General features: G+C 39.7%; 1 protein-coding gene and 1 long non-coding RNA gene across 2 annotated transcripts in view; both read right to left on the bottom strand.

Annotated features, from left to right (window-relative positions):
* The window catches only part of LOC146662960 (UDP-N-acetylglucosamine transferase subunit ALG13-like), a 43,364-nt gene extending 34,652 nt beyond the window's left edge, over window positions 1-8,712 (bottom strand). Inside the window, exons 1-3 of the mRNA XM_085415534.1 lie at window positions 8,688-8,712; window positions 8,500-8,545; window positions 5,794-5,919 (exon numbers count right to left, since the gene is read on the bottom strand). Of these exons, the coding sequence (XP_085271660.1) occupies window positions 5,794-5,919; window positions 8,500-8,532 (159 nt within the window). The 5' untranslated portion in view covers window positions 8,533-8,545; window positions 8,688-8,712. The remainder of the gene's footprint in view (window positions 1-5,793; window positions 5,920-8,499; window positions 8,546-8,687) is intronic.
* LOC146662959 (uncharacterized) overlaps window positions 1-18,278 on the bottom strand; it is a 77,543-nt gene extending 59,265 nt beyond the window's left edge. The window contains exon 1 of the long non-coding RNA XR_014912971.1: window positions 17,631-18,278. This is a non-coding gene — a long non-coding RNA (uncharacterized LOC146662959). The remainder of the gene's footprint in view (window positions 1-17,630) is intronic.
* Between the last annotated feature and the right edge of the window lie 243 nt (window positions 18,279-18,521).

The following is an 18,521-nucleotide window of genomic DNA, read 5'->3' as shown; positions in this document are numbered from 1 at the left end:
ATGGTAATATTTATCGCTTATATTGCTTTTCGTCTCTTGGAAAGAGACCCTGAAATAATCTGTTTGTTTGTTCATAACAGCAACCAAGAAAAGGGCGGAGCAAAAAAAGACAGGTGGTGGTCCTGCACCCCCTCGTCAACAAGTTGGTTAAGTGAATAATACCCTCACGGGAATATCGATATCTCTCTATGAGCACACTGTCGCGCTGAGCTAAAGGATCCTGTCTGTCCCGCAATATACGCTGGATACTGAGGACTCTCCTTATCAATCTTGCACCTTCCTCAATGGGTGGCTCGCGTAAACGGACAGGACATGGCTGCGACAGACTTCCCAAATCCACCTTCGCTTTTATAGCCGTGGTCTCTCATCTTGATTACACGAAGTAATTTACAATTACTACTCTGAAATATGAATTACATCTGTAATAATCACATACATGTAATAGAATGTTAATAGTACATTTCCCGTTTTTAGGATATGACCTGTATGTATCTGTGTGAAATCAATAAAAGGATCAAGTGCTGCATTATCTTTAGTTACATTGATGTTATTTATTTATGTTGAAACAGTGGTGGAATATCGCTGTTGCTTTCGTATAAATGAAGCGGACATACCTGCGTGGCCGCGATCTAATCCTGTTTACATAAAGTAAACCTGCTCCCGAGCAGGTTTACGCTTACGGCTCTGTTGCTATGACAGCAAGTCCCGGATGAGCTTCGGGGAACCGAACGATCCAAGATCACGCGAAATCGTCAACAATCTAATCCAGCTAACTTACCTAGCGAGGTACGAAGAACGGGCCCCAGGTGAGACACACATGTTAGTCAAATGGTTGTTTACCAAAAGTATCACTGTATCATAGGTCCTCATGTATCTCGTACCTAGTGTTTCTTTTTAGGTTTGTTATTTTTCAAATTCTATATTTATTAAGTTATGCAGGCTTGTTTGCACAACAAGGCTAAATAATTATATAAACTTTTCTCAATCTAAATATTGTACTTTGGTAAAATTAAAAAATAAATGTAGTGCAAGTCTATGATGATTTTTAGTGCTACTATCATCTAGTTCTGATTCTGTCTTGGTTAAGTCCCAAGTAGTCCTGATTTTGAACTGTTGTAGTCCTGTTTTAATTCTGGATCAGTTCTGGGTCTGGTTGAATTGGGGTTTAGTCCCTGTGTCTTGATACAGCCCTGATTTTGTTCTGCCTTGCTGCTTAATTAAAAAACTAGTTTAAGGTGTCCTGTATATGTGATATATATTTTTCCCTATATGAAGTCATTCTTTTTTGAACAAAACTCAAAACAGAGCCTATTAATCTTTCAGTCATTTCTACCCCCCCCCCAAGGGAAAAAAAAAAATCCCACATGCATACTACCCTTTTGGGCTAAGCCCCGGGTGTTTCAAATGTCTGGCTCCGCCTCTGCGTGGAGGGTAACAACTGAAAATATGAAATGTAAGCTAAGACTCTCTAAAAAAATCAGCATTGCTGTTCGGCTTTTTATTTATCCATTTGTTGATTCACTCGAAGAGCAAGTAACGCAACCAAGTGATCAGTTTGATATCAATCTTTTGTGATACACCGTCATATTTACATTATTAGTTCAGTACGAATGATTTGCTTTGGTGCCTGGTCAAACTTAAGCTCTCCTCTGTCTGCAGCAAACTCGCAGGCAGCAGCTTCTCCCCCCTCGCTCACATGGGTGCTGTGCTCAGTCGCCCAGTGCCTGAGCTCGGATCATACCAAAATTAGGGGGAATTTACGACGGTGCACTCTGTGCTTCGTGTGTTGTTTTTGTTTTATACAGTTGTCAGTCAGGCATCTAACTAAAAAATTACACTCCAAAAGACCCCATGCTTCTGAAAAAATGACCCGGGCTTAAGCCCAGTAAGCCACCCCCCCGCTCCGCTGATGGTTAACTCCAAATCTTCCGAACACTATGTCGATTTGAGAACGCAAGACCGAAACAGCGAGACCAAGACCGAGACCAAGACAAAAGTCCGTCGAGACCAAGACGAGACCAAGACCACGTAAAAGTGGTCTCGAGACAAGACCGGTCTCGAGACATCCAACTCTACCTGGTGATAGTCACAATTTAACTGGGCAGCCGGTGCTCGATATAAAGCAATGTCAGCGCATTTTTCTGCACAAGATAAGTAAATATAGTTTTTTTCCCGAATGCAGAGCTGCTGGAGCTTGTTTCCCAACAGAGCACTTTATAGGCAAACCTACTTTATCAGCGGCTGATGTCCAATCACCGGCACAGCTTTGAAACCTCACCTGAATTTGAGCTCTCAGTGGTTAAACGCTGGACTTAATTCACTCAGGTTTTGTTTGTCGGGTCACGTTTACTTCGCTGTTTTATTCACAACTGAGCAAATTGGTTTGGCTGAGGTTAAAGTTACGTTTCATAACTGCACAGTTTTAGAGATGTTTGATGGTTCACTGGCACATGTGTTAGACTGAACCATTCGCTTTTCTTTATCTGGTGTGTTTTGGATTTAACAGTGAATTTTAAGATTGAACTGACTTTTAAAAAGAGAAGGCGCATTTCCACTGAGAGGAGCAGAGTTTGCAACAGCATGTTCATCATCAAGACTGCAACCTGGACAGAAATATTATATCATCTGTTTTTTAATAGTTATTCAACTGTATTCTAAGCACCAGCAATCTGTTAGAATTTTTAGAGTTTACTTAACTAAAAATAAACGAGGTTAACATACAATTTGTGTGATTTTTTTTCTTTTCTTTTTTTTCTTTTTCGGTCACATGATGTTTAACTGTCAAAGGCTTGTTACAAACTATGAAACACATGGTGCAGACTTCTGGATGTTAGAAGAAAACTAATACTGCTCATGAATGAGACTAAAGGCAGGAAGGTGTCCTTTAAAACTAAACATGTTAATAGGACCTCCCTATTTATATCATAGTTTATGATATAGCACGTGTATTTCAGTAATAGCCTACTTATTTCAGTGTAGTGGTGAACAGTCACACAGCTCACGTGGGCGTTATCTGTGATACTCCTTAACTATAATTTATCCAAGTTAACTTCAGTTAACCATTCAGACAGTTCTTTTGCAATGAAAACCATAAACACCCATGCTCCTGGTAGGTTTCCGCTGTGTCAGCTGTTTACATTATAGGTGCTTATGCAGTAACCATGGTAACCACGGACTCTGAGCGGCTGGATCGACAGAGGTCAGACAACAATTTTACATATATGATCTTCAAACAGGACACAGCCATTATCCGTCCTGGCCTCATATCAAATGTGAACGCAGACTGAGTCTATGTTTGACATTTGCTTTATATCTAATCTTCCTCTCAAACATTTAAACAGCAGCGAGTCTGCAGCTGAGGGAACACAAACTCAAATTGTCGGAACAGGTTTGCTCGTTTCTTGCGTGTATTCATTTGGTGATTTATTAAATGTGTAACTGTTATTCTAATCTGCTGCTGAGTCTCTTACGCTGATGAAAATGCAGAAAACACAGATCACGAACACCTGTTCAACCAATCACTTTCATTCCACTTTGATCTGCGACAAACTGACGGTTCATCTCTGTTACAGTGTTGCGTTAGACTGCTATATTTTTTTGTTCTTTATGCTGTAGATTTTCACGTCTCTGGAATAGTTGGCAGTAATAAGGATGATCTTCTGTAAAATCATATTGATATGACCCGTGACATATTCGTACATGTCAGTTAGACTAGTCAGCTGGGAAACTGTGTTAACTCATAGAGCTGAAGATATCGTGGATATGCTGACCTCGCTCCGTGGTGTACAGGGCCGTTTACCCTCATGATTACTATTCACAATAAAAATATTAGCCGAACATCATGAAGTCTGTATGTGTTTCATAGTGTCGAACAACCTTTGTACAGTTAAAGCCAGCAGTTACTACATGACGGAAACACCAACATTATCTCATTTATACGTTTATACGCAGGTCAAGCTGATTACTGAACAAAAACCCAAAGATCAGCTGTTAATCGAATTTATTTGCTCTCTCTCCTCCTTAAACATGTTTTTAATGTTAGTCATAATTCCGAATTGGCGACTGAAACACGTAGGACACATAAGAACATCAGGAAAAAAAACCCGATAAATATAACCTCAGTAAAAGAAGTCAGTGTCAGCGGGGGTTATTACAGCTGTGTACCGGGGCCTGCGCTTTGTCAGTGATAATAACAGCTCGATTGCTTGCGAGACGAGCGGGTCTATCCCACGCTTTGCCGTGAGACTGGGCAGACATCTCCGAAATCATCGAAGCACTTTTGCAAAGAGCAAAGTGCTAGAAACAATGGCCACCAGGCCAAAGCAATGGTTTTGACTCGATCAGTGTTAACCCTGCCCACTGAGTTTGATGGGTGAGGTTGACAGATAAAATTATTTCATGGTGAGACCTGAAGGAGTCAACTGTGCCAAAATGAATAAATTAAATAATTACTTAAATGTGTCAATAATTAATTAAAATGTGAAATAAATAAATAATTAATTAAATGTGTCAATAATTATTTAATTACATGTGTCGTAAATATTTATGTACCGTAATTACCGTAATTGTCGGGCTATAAGCTGCTACTTTTTGCACAAGCTTTGAACCCTGCGGCTTTTAGTCAGGTGTGGGTTCTCTAAGGATTGTCCATGATTTTTGTGATATTGTAAGAGGATTTGTTTTGTTTGTTCCGCTGTTGTACGGCACTACGTTGCCTGGCGGAAGGGCATGTGATCAGACACACAGTATCGGGGTTCAAGAGTGGTATGTTGGTCACATGTCCATCCGCCAGGCAACGTAGTGCCGTACAAAGTAGCGCGAAAAACAAACTTCAAAGTAGCGCTACACGTTCAGCGGGAGGCGTGCATCACGAGCGGTGATAAACTTGCGAAAAGCAAGTTATGCTCAACTCCACCAGTGGATTCTGACAGCGTGGAAAAGTGTGAAAACATCCACGATCACCAACGGATTTCGAAGGGCTGACCTGCTGCATGATGGAAAGGAGGACACCGCCACGGCCCTTCTGAGGGTGTTCGACTCTGACAACGAGGATTTCTTTGGTTTTGAAAGTGACAACGAAGGAAAGAAGCGGAGAGTGGATGACGAAGCCACCCTGAGCCTGTTCGTTTCCGACACTGGAGAAGAGGACTTTGGTGGTGTTAGTGCGCAGGAAGAAGAGAAAGATGGTGGTGAATGACTGACTTTTCTTCTTGTTAAAGCCGTGTCACTGCACCTGAGCCTAAAAGGTAGTCTGAATCTATTTTTTTTGGTGTGCTGTAGGTAGGTTATTGTTATGTACTACATTTGTTACTCATTTATGAAGCACAGTACATGTTTCGTACTTGTAATTACCGCTACTTGTACATATGCCTAAAAAGTTATGCAAATATGTACTCCTAACTTGTTTTCAAAATATTAATAAAAGGGGTGTGTCTCCAAACAGCCATCTCTTTCCTGACAATTCCCTTTGTGCATATTCTCTTACATATGATAAGTCAACATTGAAACACCTGCGGCTTTTAGTCAGGTGCGGCTAATGTATGTACAAAACAAGATTTTGCCCTGATTTTAGCTTGCGCGGCTAATATTCAGGTGCGCTTTGTAGTCCAGAAAATACGGTAATTATTTCCGATTTTAATTAATTATTGCCACATTTAATTAATTATTTAATGGTGTATTTAATTAATTCATTATGGCAGTCCTGGTGTTCCATACATATGAGCTGACCATGTGACGTAGAAGAATACAAAGACATATTTTGTTGAATGCATTGAAACTGAGAACAAATTTTACCTTTTCCATGGCCACTTTGTGAATCATTTGTCCCAAATGTTCTGCTTCATCCTTTGAATCATCTTTAGATTCATCCTGTGTGGGTCTGCTATCATGTGTCCCATCCTTTTCAGATGCTGCCGCCATCTGTTTTAAGAGAAGACAACAATATGTTTGGCTCATTTTTGATAGATAGATTGTGGAAGCAGTGCGATTACGTCACCGCCACGTGACGACTGTCCCAACTCGAAGTGTACTTCAAATGCGCCGTCGATTTCCCCAAATATCAAGCGTGGTCCGGTGCACGCTTCGTGGTCCCATATATCCCACAATTCATAGCGCGGCGGTGGGTGTGGATAATTTTGCTGCAAAATACGGCAGAAGGCAGCGGCCGAAGAGTAAACTGTCAAAAGTAAGTACTGAATACTATGCCACTTTTTTTATGTGCGAATGTTTAATAATGAAGAACATGAAAACATTACTGTTGGCCGCATGTCGGCAAAGTTGTGTGACATTAGTGATGTTTGTACTTTCAGCGTTAACTTGGTTTTAAAGCCTCTACTTCTAAATATATATATAGTTGACCTTAATCTTACAGAGAATGTGATGATTTGATAGATAATTAAAATCAGTCGTATATCCACAAACACAACAAGCTGAAAGTCAGTGATGCTGCTCGGTTTGCAGTCCTGAATATCACGGCACAAGCAGGATTCACTGCACTGTTAATGTTAGCTATGTTATATTGCTGCCTCTGTTCGGTGGTGTCGAGCCAAACGGACTTTAACGTGTGTTTGAACGAGCTGACGGTTCACTCGTTAAGCTGAAAGAAAGATGCTTTAATCACAGGAATCACACATGTGTCCACTGTACCATCTGGGAACTCTTCTTGTTTAGCACTCGTAATAACACAAAGACTAAATCCTCCTTTTCTGGTGCTGTTTTGTAGCAGTATGTACGCCTGAGACTGTCACCTGTCTGTCTGTCCTGCACTCTCTCTCTCTGATTGTGTAATAAAAGTCTGAACATGTATTTATAAGTTACACTTGTAGAGGAGGAGGAGGAAGAGCCAGCAGCAGCTGACAGATGGAGAGAATAGACAGCCTGTTCCCTGTTTGTGGTTGACTGCTAGAAAAGTTTACAATAACTAACCGTCTGTCCTGAATCAGTCTTATTAGGTAATGTTAAAATAATTTTATAATAATTTGTGGGAGAAAGTACTCAGGGCCTTCAAGTTACACACTATAAAAGGCAGCAACAAGTTTAACATTCAGAAACCTAAAGTATGTATCAGCAGCAGAATGGACCTAAAAATAAATGTTTGTTTCAGTTCTATGAAGCTTTGAGTATTTTGGATTAGTAGTGTTTGTTGCATCATTTTGCTGTAATTGTTTATATGCTTTATATATTCTGAGGTAAGTTGATCTATAGTGTTACATCATATTCTATAAGGATGTTCTGTGTTTGTATACTTTCTGCCCAGTTTGACCCATTTAGCAGAAGTCAGCCTGTTTAAGGCTCTGATATCTATTTTGTATGACTTAAAGCAGTTATGACATGGTCTGAGTTTCTCACCCAATAAAGGAATATTTCATATATCAGTCTACTCTTCATTCTATCAGAAACAGTTATCACAGCTCGTACATTTTCTTTTTACACATAAAAGTAAGCATTGAGCCAAATGTAATAATGCCAACATATTAAACGAACAATATTTGTCTCTTATGTATAATACTGTCAAAGATACTTGTCTTTGAGTGAAGATTTAAGGTGATAGGAAATATAAATAACTGCAACTTGAATCTTTGACCCAGAGTTCAAGCTCACTGCTGTAATATGTATATAAATATATATATCATAATAATCTGACAATACATATATTATTGGCCATATTATATTTACATTACCACAGTGAGATGATTTTAGTCTCATGAACAACATTAGCTAATTGTTATTTACTAACTAATCTTAAAATGACTGTTCAGTACAGAAATGAAGCCCAACAATCATGTTTTACAGTCCTCTGGTCTCAGCCTCAGATACTCAACTAATCAAAGTGATGTCATGACAAAAATAAATGACCAACAAAACATTTTTTCTCCTTCATTTCTGTCAAACAAAGCTGGATGAAACGTTTCTCGCGGTTAGTATCATGGTTGTTAGGCAACCTGAACAGCACGACGAAGGCTAGACCGTCCCATTTCACAAGCCTCTCACTTCCGCACTTCTCGTACTTATAGTACGTAGTACGCGCACTCAACCGTGCAGACCCTGAATTGGGACACAGCCTGGTATGGCGTTATTTTTGTGCCACTATTCTGAGCGCACGTAAAAATTGAGAGCACATAAAAAAAGTTTGCAGGTACAAGTGTTGCATTTTGAGGAGAAATTTATTTTGAGCGAAGAAAAGCTGAATTTTAGTGAACAAAATTCATTCATGCGTGCAAAACATGTATTTCAGTGTTTGCTATTTTCCATACAAACACACACAACAGCAGCCCCTCTCGCTCGGTTTTTGCATTTGCGCTCGCTAACAACGTGTTGCTGGCGCTCTCAATATTTCTGCCCGTGCGCGCTCAACTCTTTCTCTACACCGTTATATTTGTGCCACAAAAACAGCCAGACAGGACAGGGTTAAAAAAAAAACCAACCAAAAACAAGCAAACGAAAAAAACCCGACAAGATACCTGTTTGTACTCATGTAACTTTTGAAAGTTAGCTTCATACCTGAGAGCTGGTACCTTCAAACTCGTCCTCCATGGTGCTTCTATCACTAAAACAATCCGCATAAGGCAAAGACTTTCAAAATAAGACAGGAAACAAGAAACCACTAAACAAAGATGGAGACACGAGACAGATACAGACTAGACACTGAACAGAAACTGCAAACTGCGGTCAAGTGAGCCCTCACTTACGAAGTCGCAGTCAAGCTAGCCGCCCCGCCAGCCGCACCTAAAATGTTGTTGCACTACTCTTACGCATATTACGGTATAGGTGCCGACTGGCTTAGAAACGCAGTGTTTTCTGTCCTGACACTATTTTACTTCACAATCCACTCCCAGTTTTGGTTAATCTCCACTTTCACCCCTGTGATCCACAGCCCAAATTACTGTATGATTCAGAGAAAATTAACAATAAAATTTACCCAATTTACTCAACTATACTTTTAATGTCCTCATCTTTGAGCTCAGATTACAGGAAAACTGAAAGAGGTGACGCAGATATCTCACTGGATTCTGACTCTGGGTGACCCCCACTCTGCATGCTGTGATCCACAGCCAAAATTACTGTACAGTTTTTGAGAAAATTGATAGTAAAATCTTCCCATTTTGCTTTACTGTACTCTACATATTGACATCTTTGATCTCCGATTACAGGAAAACTGTAAGAGGTGACGCAGATATTTCACTGGATTATGAATCTAGGCTGTCTCCACTCTGCACCCTGTGATCCACAGCCAAAATTACTGTACGGTTTTTGAGAAAATTGATAGTAAACTTTGCACAATTTACTCTACTGTACTCTATATATTCTCATCTTTGAGCTTAGATTACAGGAAAACTGTAAGAGGTGACGCAGATATCTCACTGGATTATGACTCTGGGTGACCCCCACTCTGCACCCTGTGATCCACAGCAAAAATTACTGTACAGTTTTTGAGAAAATTGATAGTAAAATCTTCCCATTTTGCTTTACTGTACTCTACATATTGACATCTTTGAGCTCAGATTACAGGAAAACTATAAGAGGTGACGCAGATATTTCACTGGATTCTGAATCTAGGCTGTCGCCACTCTTCACCCTGTCATCCACAGCCAAAATTACTGTACAGTTTTTGAGAAAATTCATGGTAAAATCTTCCCATTTTGCTTTACTGTACTCTACATATTGACATCTTTGAGCTCCGATTACAGGAAAACTATAAGAGGTGACGCAGATATTTCACTGGATTATGAATCTAGGCCATCTCCACTCTTCACCCTGTGATCCACAGCCAAAATTACTGTACGGATTTTGAGAAAATTGATAGTAAACTTTGCACAATTTACTCTACTGTACTCTATATATTCTCATCTTTGAGCTTAGATTACAGGAAAACTGAAAGAGGTGACGCAGATATCTCACTGGATTCTGACTCTGGGTGACCCCCACTCTGCATGCTGTGATCCACAGCCAAAATTACTGTACAGTTTTTGAGAAAATTGATAGTAAAATCTTCCCATTTTGCTTTACTGTACTCTACATATTGACATCTTTGATCTCCGATTACAGGAAAACTGTAAGAGGTGACGCAGATATTTCACTGGATTATGAATCTAGGCTGTCTCCACTCTGCACCCTGTGATCCACAGCCAAAATTACTGTACGGTTTTTGAGAAAATTGATAGTAAACTTTGCACAATTTACTCTACTGTACTCTATATATTCTCATCTTTGAGCTTAGATTACAGGAAAACTGTAAGAGGTGACGCAGATATCTCACTGGATTATGACTCTGGGTGACCCCCACTCTGCACCCTGTGATCCACAGCAAAAATTACTGTACAGTTTTTGAGAAAATTGATAGTAAAATCTTCCCATTTTGCTTTACTGTACTCTACATATTGACATCTTTGAGCTCAGATTACAGGAAAACTATAAGAGGTGACGCAGATATTTCACTGGATTCTGAATCTAGGCTGTCGCCACTCTTCACCCTGTCATCCACAGCCAAAATTACTGTACAGTTTTTGAGAAAATTCATGGTAAAATCTTCCCATTTTGCTTTACTGTACTCTACATATTGACATCTTTGAGCTCCGATTACAGGAAAACTATAAGAGGTGACGCAGATATTTCACTGGATTATGAATCTAGGCCATCTCCACTCTTCACCCTGTGATCCACAGCCAAAATTACTGTACGGATTTTGAGAAAATTGATAGTAAACTTTGCACAATTTACTCTACTGTACTCTATATATTCTCATCTTTGAGCTTAGATTACAGGAAAACTGTAAGAGGTGACGCAGATATCTCACTGGATTATGACTCTGGGTGACCCCCACTCTTCACCCTGTGATCCACAGCCAAAATTACTGTACGGTTTTTGAGAAAATTGATAGTAAACTTTGCACAATTTACTCTACTGTACTTTTAATATCCTCGTCTTTAACCTCAGATTACAGGAAAACTGTAAGAGGTGACGCAGATATTTCACTGGATTATGACTCTGGGTGACCCCCACTCTGCACCCTGTGATCCACAGCAAAAATTACTGTACGGATTTTGAGAAAATTGATAGTAAACTTTGCACAATTTACTGTACTATACTCTATATATTCTCATCTTTGAGATTAGATTACAGGAAAACCATAAGAGGTGACGCAGATATTTCACTGGATTATGAATCTAGGCTGTCTCCACTCTGCACCCTGTGATCCACAGCAAAAATTACTGTATGGATTTTGAGAAAATTGATAGTAAAATCTTCCCATTTTGCTTCACTGTACTCTACATATCGACATCTTTGAGTTCCGATTACAGGAAAACTGTAAGAGGTGACGCAGATATTTCACTGGATTCTGACTCTAGGCTGTCTCCACTCTGCACCCTGTGATCCACAGCCAAAATTACTGTACAGTTTTTGAGAAAATTGATAGTAAAATCTTCCCATTTTGCTTTACTGTACTCTACATATTGACATCTTTGAGTTCCGATTACAGGAAAACTGTAAGAGGTGACGCAGATATTTCACTGGATTCTGACTCTAGGCTGTCGCCACTCTTCACCCTGTGATCCACAGCCAAAATTACTGTACGGTTTTTGAGAAAATTGATAGTAAACTTTGCACAATTTACTCTACTGTACTCTATATATTCTCATCTTTGAGCTCAGATTACAGGAAAACTATAAGAGGTGACACAGATATCTCACTGGATTATGACTCTGGGTGACCCCCACTCTGCACCCTGTGATTGCTAACCCAAATTCTGATTTCCCACCTTAAATAGCAGCATTCCTTGTCCTCAGCCAGAAGTTAGGGCTCCACTTGCCACTTTCCACCTCTGCCTTAGCCCAGCGGCTTTACCCTTGGGGTCCCATCTTCTTCACTTCATCTCACCCGTTAGTCTGAGCTCACCGGGACTGAGTGACGCCGAGTAATCGTGACTGTGCCTGCCTTAGGTTGTCCCAGGGTTTCGAGGTGGGATCTTACCCGTCATGGGCTATCCAGCCTTCCATACTCGCCTGATACGGGGGCCAAGTGGGCAGGGGTATGAGGGGAGGGAACACACTGGCTCTGGAGTGTAAGCTGCTTCCTTCATTGCATCTTATATTAAACTATCTCACTTCTGATTCTTTCCTAGAATAATTTCACATATGGCACTTTGTGTATGTGTGTTTTCTATTCATTAATGTAATTATCAGTTATTTTCTCTCTTCATTTTACTTTTTTATCTGTTTGTTTATAACGTTCTACTTTAGTTCTACTAAATCCTGATGTAAAAACAACACCCTTATTTCACGCACACACTCTGCAGTTTGCCTACGCACACACTTCTCTCTCAGACTTCCTTTTATGGGCATGTAACTTCCTGTCACACACACACAGGACGCAGCTTCTCAGAGCAGCTCAAGCTGCTTTTCTGTTTCTCCAGGCTAATCAAACTTATTTTGTATTTACAATCTACAAACCCTCTGTAATTCTACTAACTTTTGATCTAAAATGTAGCATCATTCACACAATGATTTCATAATCCTCTCACACACACACCTTTTTAAATAAACTAAACTCTTTGCATTTGTCAGCATTCACATCACAGCCTTCAACGTGCTCACTTTCACTCAGTACCAGACGCGGAGATGGACATCTCCTTCACCTAACATAAACTAAATTACCATATCAACATACAATTACTGAAATTCAAACTGAAATACACCGTCTGTTTTAATAAAGTCAAAGAGTAAACGGGTGTATCAAGTGTATGTACGTATGTGTTTTTAAACTGAAAGAAAAGAAACTCAAACTCTTATAACATCACTCATGCATCTCTTAAATTAAAAACACTTTCAAACTTTAAAACATCCTACTTTACATCACCAAAGAAATACCTCTCACACCTTTATTCATCATTCAAAACCTTCTAGTCACCGCCTTCACACACTTAAACTGTGACCAGAGTTGAGGAATATAACTCAAAACACACTTTCCTAAGAGTATTTTAGACATGCTTGTCATAATCAGAAAGAGCAAGTAAACAAAAACAAAGAAAAAACGATTGAATACCTCTATTAATTCTCACCGCACACACAAGAAATTAAAAAATAAAACACACCAGCAACTACTGCTGGAGAGAAGTAGTATGTTAGTTTTAAGTATATATAGTGCACTCAATATATTTATATATCTACATCCAAACTTAGTCAATTACTATACATCCACTACGGCAACTCAATACTTTATTTATAGTCCTCTAATGAACATAAATGGCATTTGAAACTCACACTCAACAATGTTTGCAGCAGTATTTGTAAAACCAACTGTGGTTTAAACAGTTCACTGCTTACTAATTTGCATTTTCACACTCACACACACTCCGTCTAAAAATAGCTCCAGCATTGCCTCAGACTCCTTTCACACAGAGATCCCTTATATTACAAAGACGTCTTATATTTACAATTACTGTCAGATCTGTCAGCTTTAGCGCCTAACCAATTTCGACAAATTTAAGTTAACGGTCCAACCGATAAAAGTCCAACTTTTTTGTAATCAATTAACCAGTATCTGTCCAACAGTTTCTGGCCTCATCTCTAAAGTCCCTAACTCAATTTAAAAGTGTCCAACACCCAAGGTCCAACCTTTGCTGCCCAAAAAAGCGCAGATTACCGTTCCAAACGGTAAAGTGGTCCAACCACTAGTTATTCTGGAGTGCCCCAAGCTCCACAGTGACCAACTGACTATCCCTCTTAGAGGACAATGCCTAAGCGTCCCTGGCATTGGCAAGCGTTACCTCTGAGCACTGCGCTTCCTAGAACCCCCACGGTTCCGTTCTAAGATAATTTATAATACTTTGAAACAACAATCAACACCCAAAACAAGTGTATGACTGAAGCAGGTCCAACCTTATAACCAAAAAATAACCAAATTCCCTAACATACTAAAATCATTGAGCAGTCCAACTGCTTTCCACAGTCCAACCGTATTAAATCCTTTTAGCGGTCCAACCGCATTCAATCATTACCAGCAGTCCAACTGCTTTTTACGGTCCAACCGTATTCAATCATTTTCAGCAGTCCAACTGCTTTTAAATCCTCAGTACTGTCATGAGATTCTCATCAAAATCAAAACAGACATCCACCAGTAATTTCAGTGAGTAGACTTAAATTTTATCATGTCCAATTTGGCACACTTTGGAAATAATTCAACAGGTAGTGCCTTACCTTTGGATAAGCCGGCTTATGCCCATTCACTTCGACCACTGGAATTCATGTCTGCCCGTCAGACCACCTAAAACCAAATTTCTCCATCTACACCTCCAATTCTCCCTCCTCAACCACCGGACGAAGCCCCCAAAATGTTAAGGTTCAAATATTGAGGAAGGAGAGTACAAACCACCATTGGTCCAGAAGATCTTGGTCAAACAATGATTTTTAATGAATACACATGTGTGGGAAGAACAGCTCTGTTCGCAGACAGGAACTGGTCTTCGACTTAATCAAAGCATACACAGATTTTTATAGCATCAGGGTTTGATTTACTGACGCCCCTTCATGCGTCACAGACAGGATATAGACATACGTCAATATCAAAACTACAATGACTTTTACCACCATTCGAAAGAACATCATCTTCTATTTTCATGGCTGGCACTTCCTGTCTACCTTTCAGTTCTTGTCTTGTTCCTCTTTTACCGAGACACTTTCGCAGTTCCAGCCAGACATGACTAACCTCTCCTCTAAATAAATCTAACTCATGTGTGTGTGTGTGTTGACCTCACATGCTCTTTGTGTCACCTCTTCACCTACTAACTGTCTGTGTCTCGTCCTCAAATGCTCTTTCTCAATTCACCTGTTGCACTTCTGACCTTTTACCAGAACAGAGGCTCATCCTTATGTGTTACAACCTAACTGAGACTATGTATATGTCATCTACTAAATAAATGTTTTAACCAAGAACCTCTACTAAAACCTTAATATAAAATGACCTGATATAAGTTTTTTGTAAGCATGTACGCAGTTTTAACCTTCTATAGCTCCAAGTCACTTACACAATAGATTGTCCGGACATCGCGCCGAACAAAGCTTACAACCTCCAATTAATTGACCGAGCTCCAACTCTTTAATAAGCACAGATATGCATTGTGTATAAAAAATACAAAGTTAACATCTTAAGGCCTTCTTAAAGCCATCTGTTACATTGTTACAGCCATGATCGTCTTAGCCTGCTGCTCAAAATAACTTTCTGCTTTCACTTCTGCAAACTCTCTGCAAGCCTGTTTCCTGTCAGCCTGTGACTTTTAGCCTTTCTGAAAGACACACTGTTTAAACCTCTGAATGCAATATCCATGCTGCAGATTATATTTATTATTTAACAATAGCAGTAAAATAATTTCCCTGCTCCACATATGTATAGGACAATTGGCCTCATCTAATATTTTGTATGAACCTGTCCAGCTGTGATTAAATGACAAGTAGATGGAGGCAGGACTCCACAGCAGGGGCATACTCCATAATGTGCTGTGCGTTATCATATGTATATTATATATATTGCTCACTTATTGTATTTACCAACATCAAGGAGTTATGAGCAAAGAAAGGCCACACCATAGTGCATGTTTAAATAGGGAAAGTTTATTGATCAAAATGTATTACGCAAATACGCATTACATTTTTTTCAGCCCCCCAATCGAGAAAACAAAACCAATTACATGTTCAAAGCAATGGAACGGTGGCCCAATATCGGAGAGAACGCCACTCTTGAGTGAGCAGTGATGATTGAGCAGTCCGTTTTATTTTGCAGATTCAAGCTGCTCTTCAAAATTTTCACCACCAGATGTCACCGGAGAGGACTGTGTTGAAAAGCTTCGAGTAATGAACCGTTTTTCAATACAAGCTTCAGTGCTTCGGAAAGCTTCATTTGGCCATCACTATCGTAAACGGTCATGATGTGCCTGTTCACTGTACTCTGTACCCTATAAGAAATGTTGTAAGAGATTGAACAACTGACCTTCCGATTAGTGGAAGATGCACAGCCGCCCATAACAATCTTCTGTTTCTGCAAGTCCGAAAGTACAAAGATTCATTTCCTGGGAAGAGATAGCTAAAAGAGCAGAACTCTTTATGAAACTTCCCTTTGATGACATGTTTATTCCTTCACTTCACACGGGCCTGTGTCATGTCCCTGCTTGCCAAAATGTTAGTCAGAATATTCATGAATATGTTAATCAAATGAAGAAGCAATGAAATCAAATGAACAAGTAATGTTTTTTTGTTTACTGCAACTTTCCAGACATTATCAGCCTGTGTTTATGCACATGAGCACTATGTGTGAGTTAATGCATGTTCACCAGCGGATGTGGAGAAGGATCCCAGATGACGGAACTGGCCAAAATCTGAACTGTTGTTCTTTTCCTCCCCTGGCAGGAGACTTTTCAGCCGGCCAGTTAGTCAACTTTTCCACAGTAACTTGAAAGTTATTATCGCACATCTCAAAAAGAGGCATTTGTCTCAACTTTGCGAATCTCAACAACCTGACATGTTTGACAGGTTTGTGGAAGATAGATGTAAGCCAGAAATACTTTTTATTTTCTTTATTTTAACCCTCAAAAAGTCCAAAATTAACAAAATTCAAAAACATACTTTGCAGGCCCATAAAAGAGGTCAACTAAATATAACTCTACGAAAAGTAATTTCCAGAAACTTAAACAAAACAAAGTGAGACACAACTTAACTGACAAACTGACCTAATTACAAAGACACATGAGGGTAGCTTTTATAATGATTTGGCCAAACCATTTACACACAATAGGGGGGAAACAAAAACGCACACTAATATTAACTAAGCACAGCATAACCGAACTAAACCTAAAACACCCCTCCTCCTGGTAAGCCCATGGTTGGTCCTGCTGAGCAGGCATTTTGTTCCCAGAGTCCTCAGCCACGCCTTTTGCCCAGACAGGAAACAGCCACCGCCCAAACCCAGGTAACTCAAAGAAAGAGAAGCATAATTAATATAACAAAACATTTAAGAAAAACCACACAATGTTACTATGTGCGCGCCTCATAATACCAATGTTAGGTTTAACCAAATGATTAATGAATTATATTAATGAAGAAAACTGCAAAACAAACTAATAAAGTGAACAAATGGACTGATTTACCCATGTGTGGCTGATGCCATCACACTCTTCTATCCATTTTCCTCTTCTTGTGAGGAGCCCACTTGACTAAGTACTTGCAATACTGTGTTGAAAGAGAAATTATTTTTAAAAATACATAAAATATAAACAAAAACATTAAATGCAGTTCAGATGTTTGGTGCACATAGCGTGGCTTGTTTCCAAAGACACACTGCAGAGGACATCAGCACAATGTTGGAAGCATAAGTGATGTATATTACATAGCTGGAATGTCCAGGGACAGGGATGAAAATTATGGAAGTTTAGCTATTTGCATTGTATCATTGGAAGGACTAAGGATTAGGATCATAACAAAAGGAAAGAATTAGTGGTTAGGATTGCACTTACCTTGAAACAAATCTTTGCCAGTCTGCTGTACTCTCACCACAGTCTGACGTTATTGCTCCTCCCCCAAAGTTCATGACGAATCAGATCCTTCAGCCAATCACATGATCTAATTTACCAACATAGTTGATGGTACCAGGGGCCCGTTCTTCGTACGTCGCTCACTACATCCAAGATCAAATGACACATCCAAGATCAAACGATCGCGCTAACCGTGAGCTCGCTAATCCGGTTCCCCGAACCCACCTGTTGTTGACCATTAGTACAGCTGGACGCAGTAATGTGACATCACTGGGTGTCGTAAAAGGGGCTACGCATCGATAGTAGAAACATTGATCGGCAACCCGCTGATTGTTCGACGAAAATGTCGAAGGGGCGTGCTCGGTATTTTCCGGCAGCAGAGCAAGAACTCTTGAGTGCGGGATTTCAGGAGTTTCAGAGTTTAATTAAAACGCAAGGGAACACTGCAAAGGCTGCAAAAGCAAGGAGAGAGGGCTGGCAGAAAGTTGCTGACAAATCAAACTCGTAAGTAATTTAATAATAACAATAATAATGGAGTGGGTTTATATAGCGCTTTTCAAGGCACCCAAAGCGCATGACAATACCACTATTCAGTCACTTTATTATTTAGCCTATTTATAGATTTATTATATTACACTATATTATCCAATATTATATTACATTATATTATATTGTCATATTATATCCCCTTTCACATTAGAGCCACAACAGGACCCACTAGAACATGGGAACAAGTAAAAGTGAAATATAAGAATATTCTACAGAATGCTAATATTTACCACTTATATTGCTTTTCGTCTCTTGGAAAGAGACCCTGAAATAATCTGTTTGTTTGTTCATAACAGCAACCAAGAAAAGGGCAGAGCAAAAAAAGACAGGCGGTGGTCCTGCACCCCCTCGTCAACATGTTGGTTAAGTGAATAATACCCTCACGGGAATATCGATATCTCTCAATGAGCACACTGTCGCGCTGAGCTAAAGGATCCTGTCTGTCCCGCAATATACG

The sequence above is a fragment of the Rhamphochromis longiceps genome, linkage group LG8 (assembly GCF_057381845.1).
Source record: "Rhamphochromis longiceps isolate RC_006_pf linkage group LG8, R_longiceps_female_GT1.1, whole genome shotgun sequence".
Classification (NCBI taxonomy): domain Eukaryota; kingdom Metazoa; phylum Chordata; class Actinopteri; order Cichliformes; family Cichlidae; genus Rhamphochromis; species Rhamphochromis longiceps.
The sequence above is the reverse complement of the archived record's forward strand: the minus strand, read 5'-3'. Positions and strand labels throughout refer to the sequence as shown.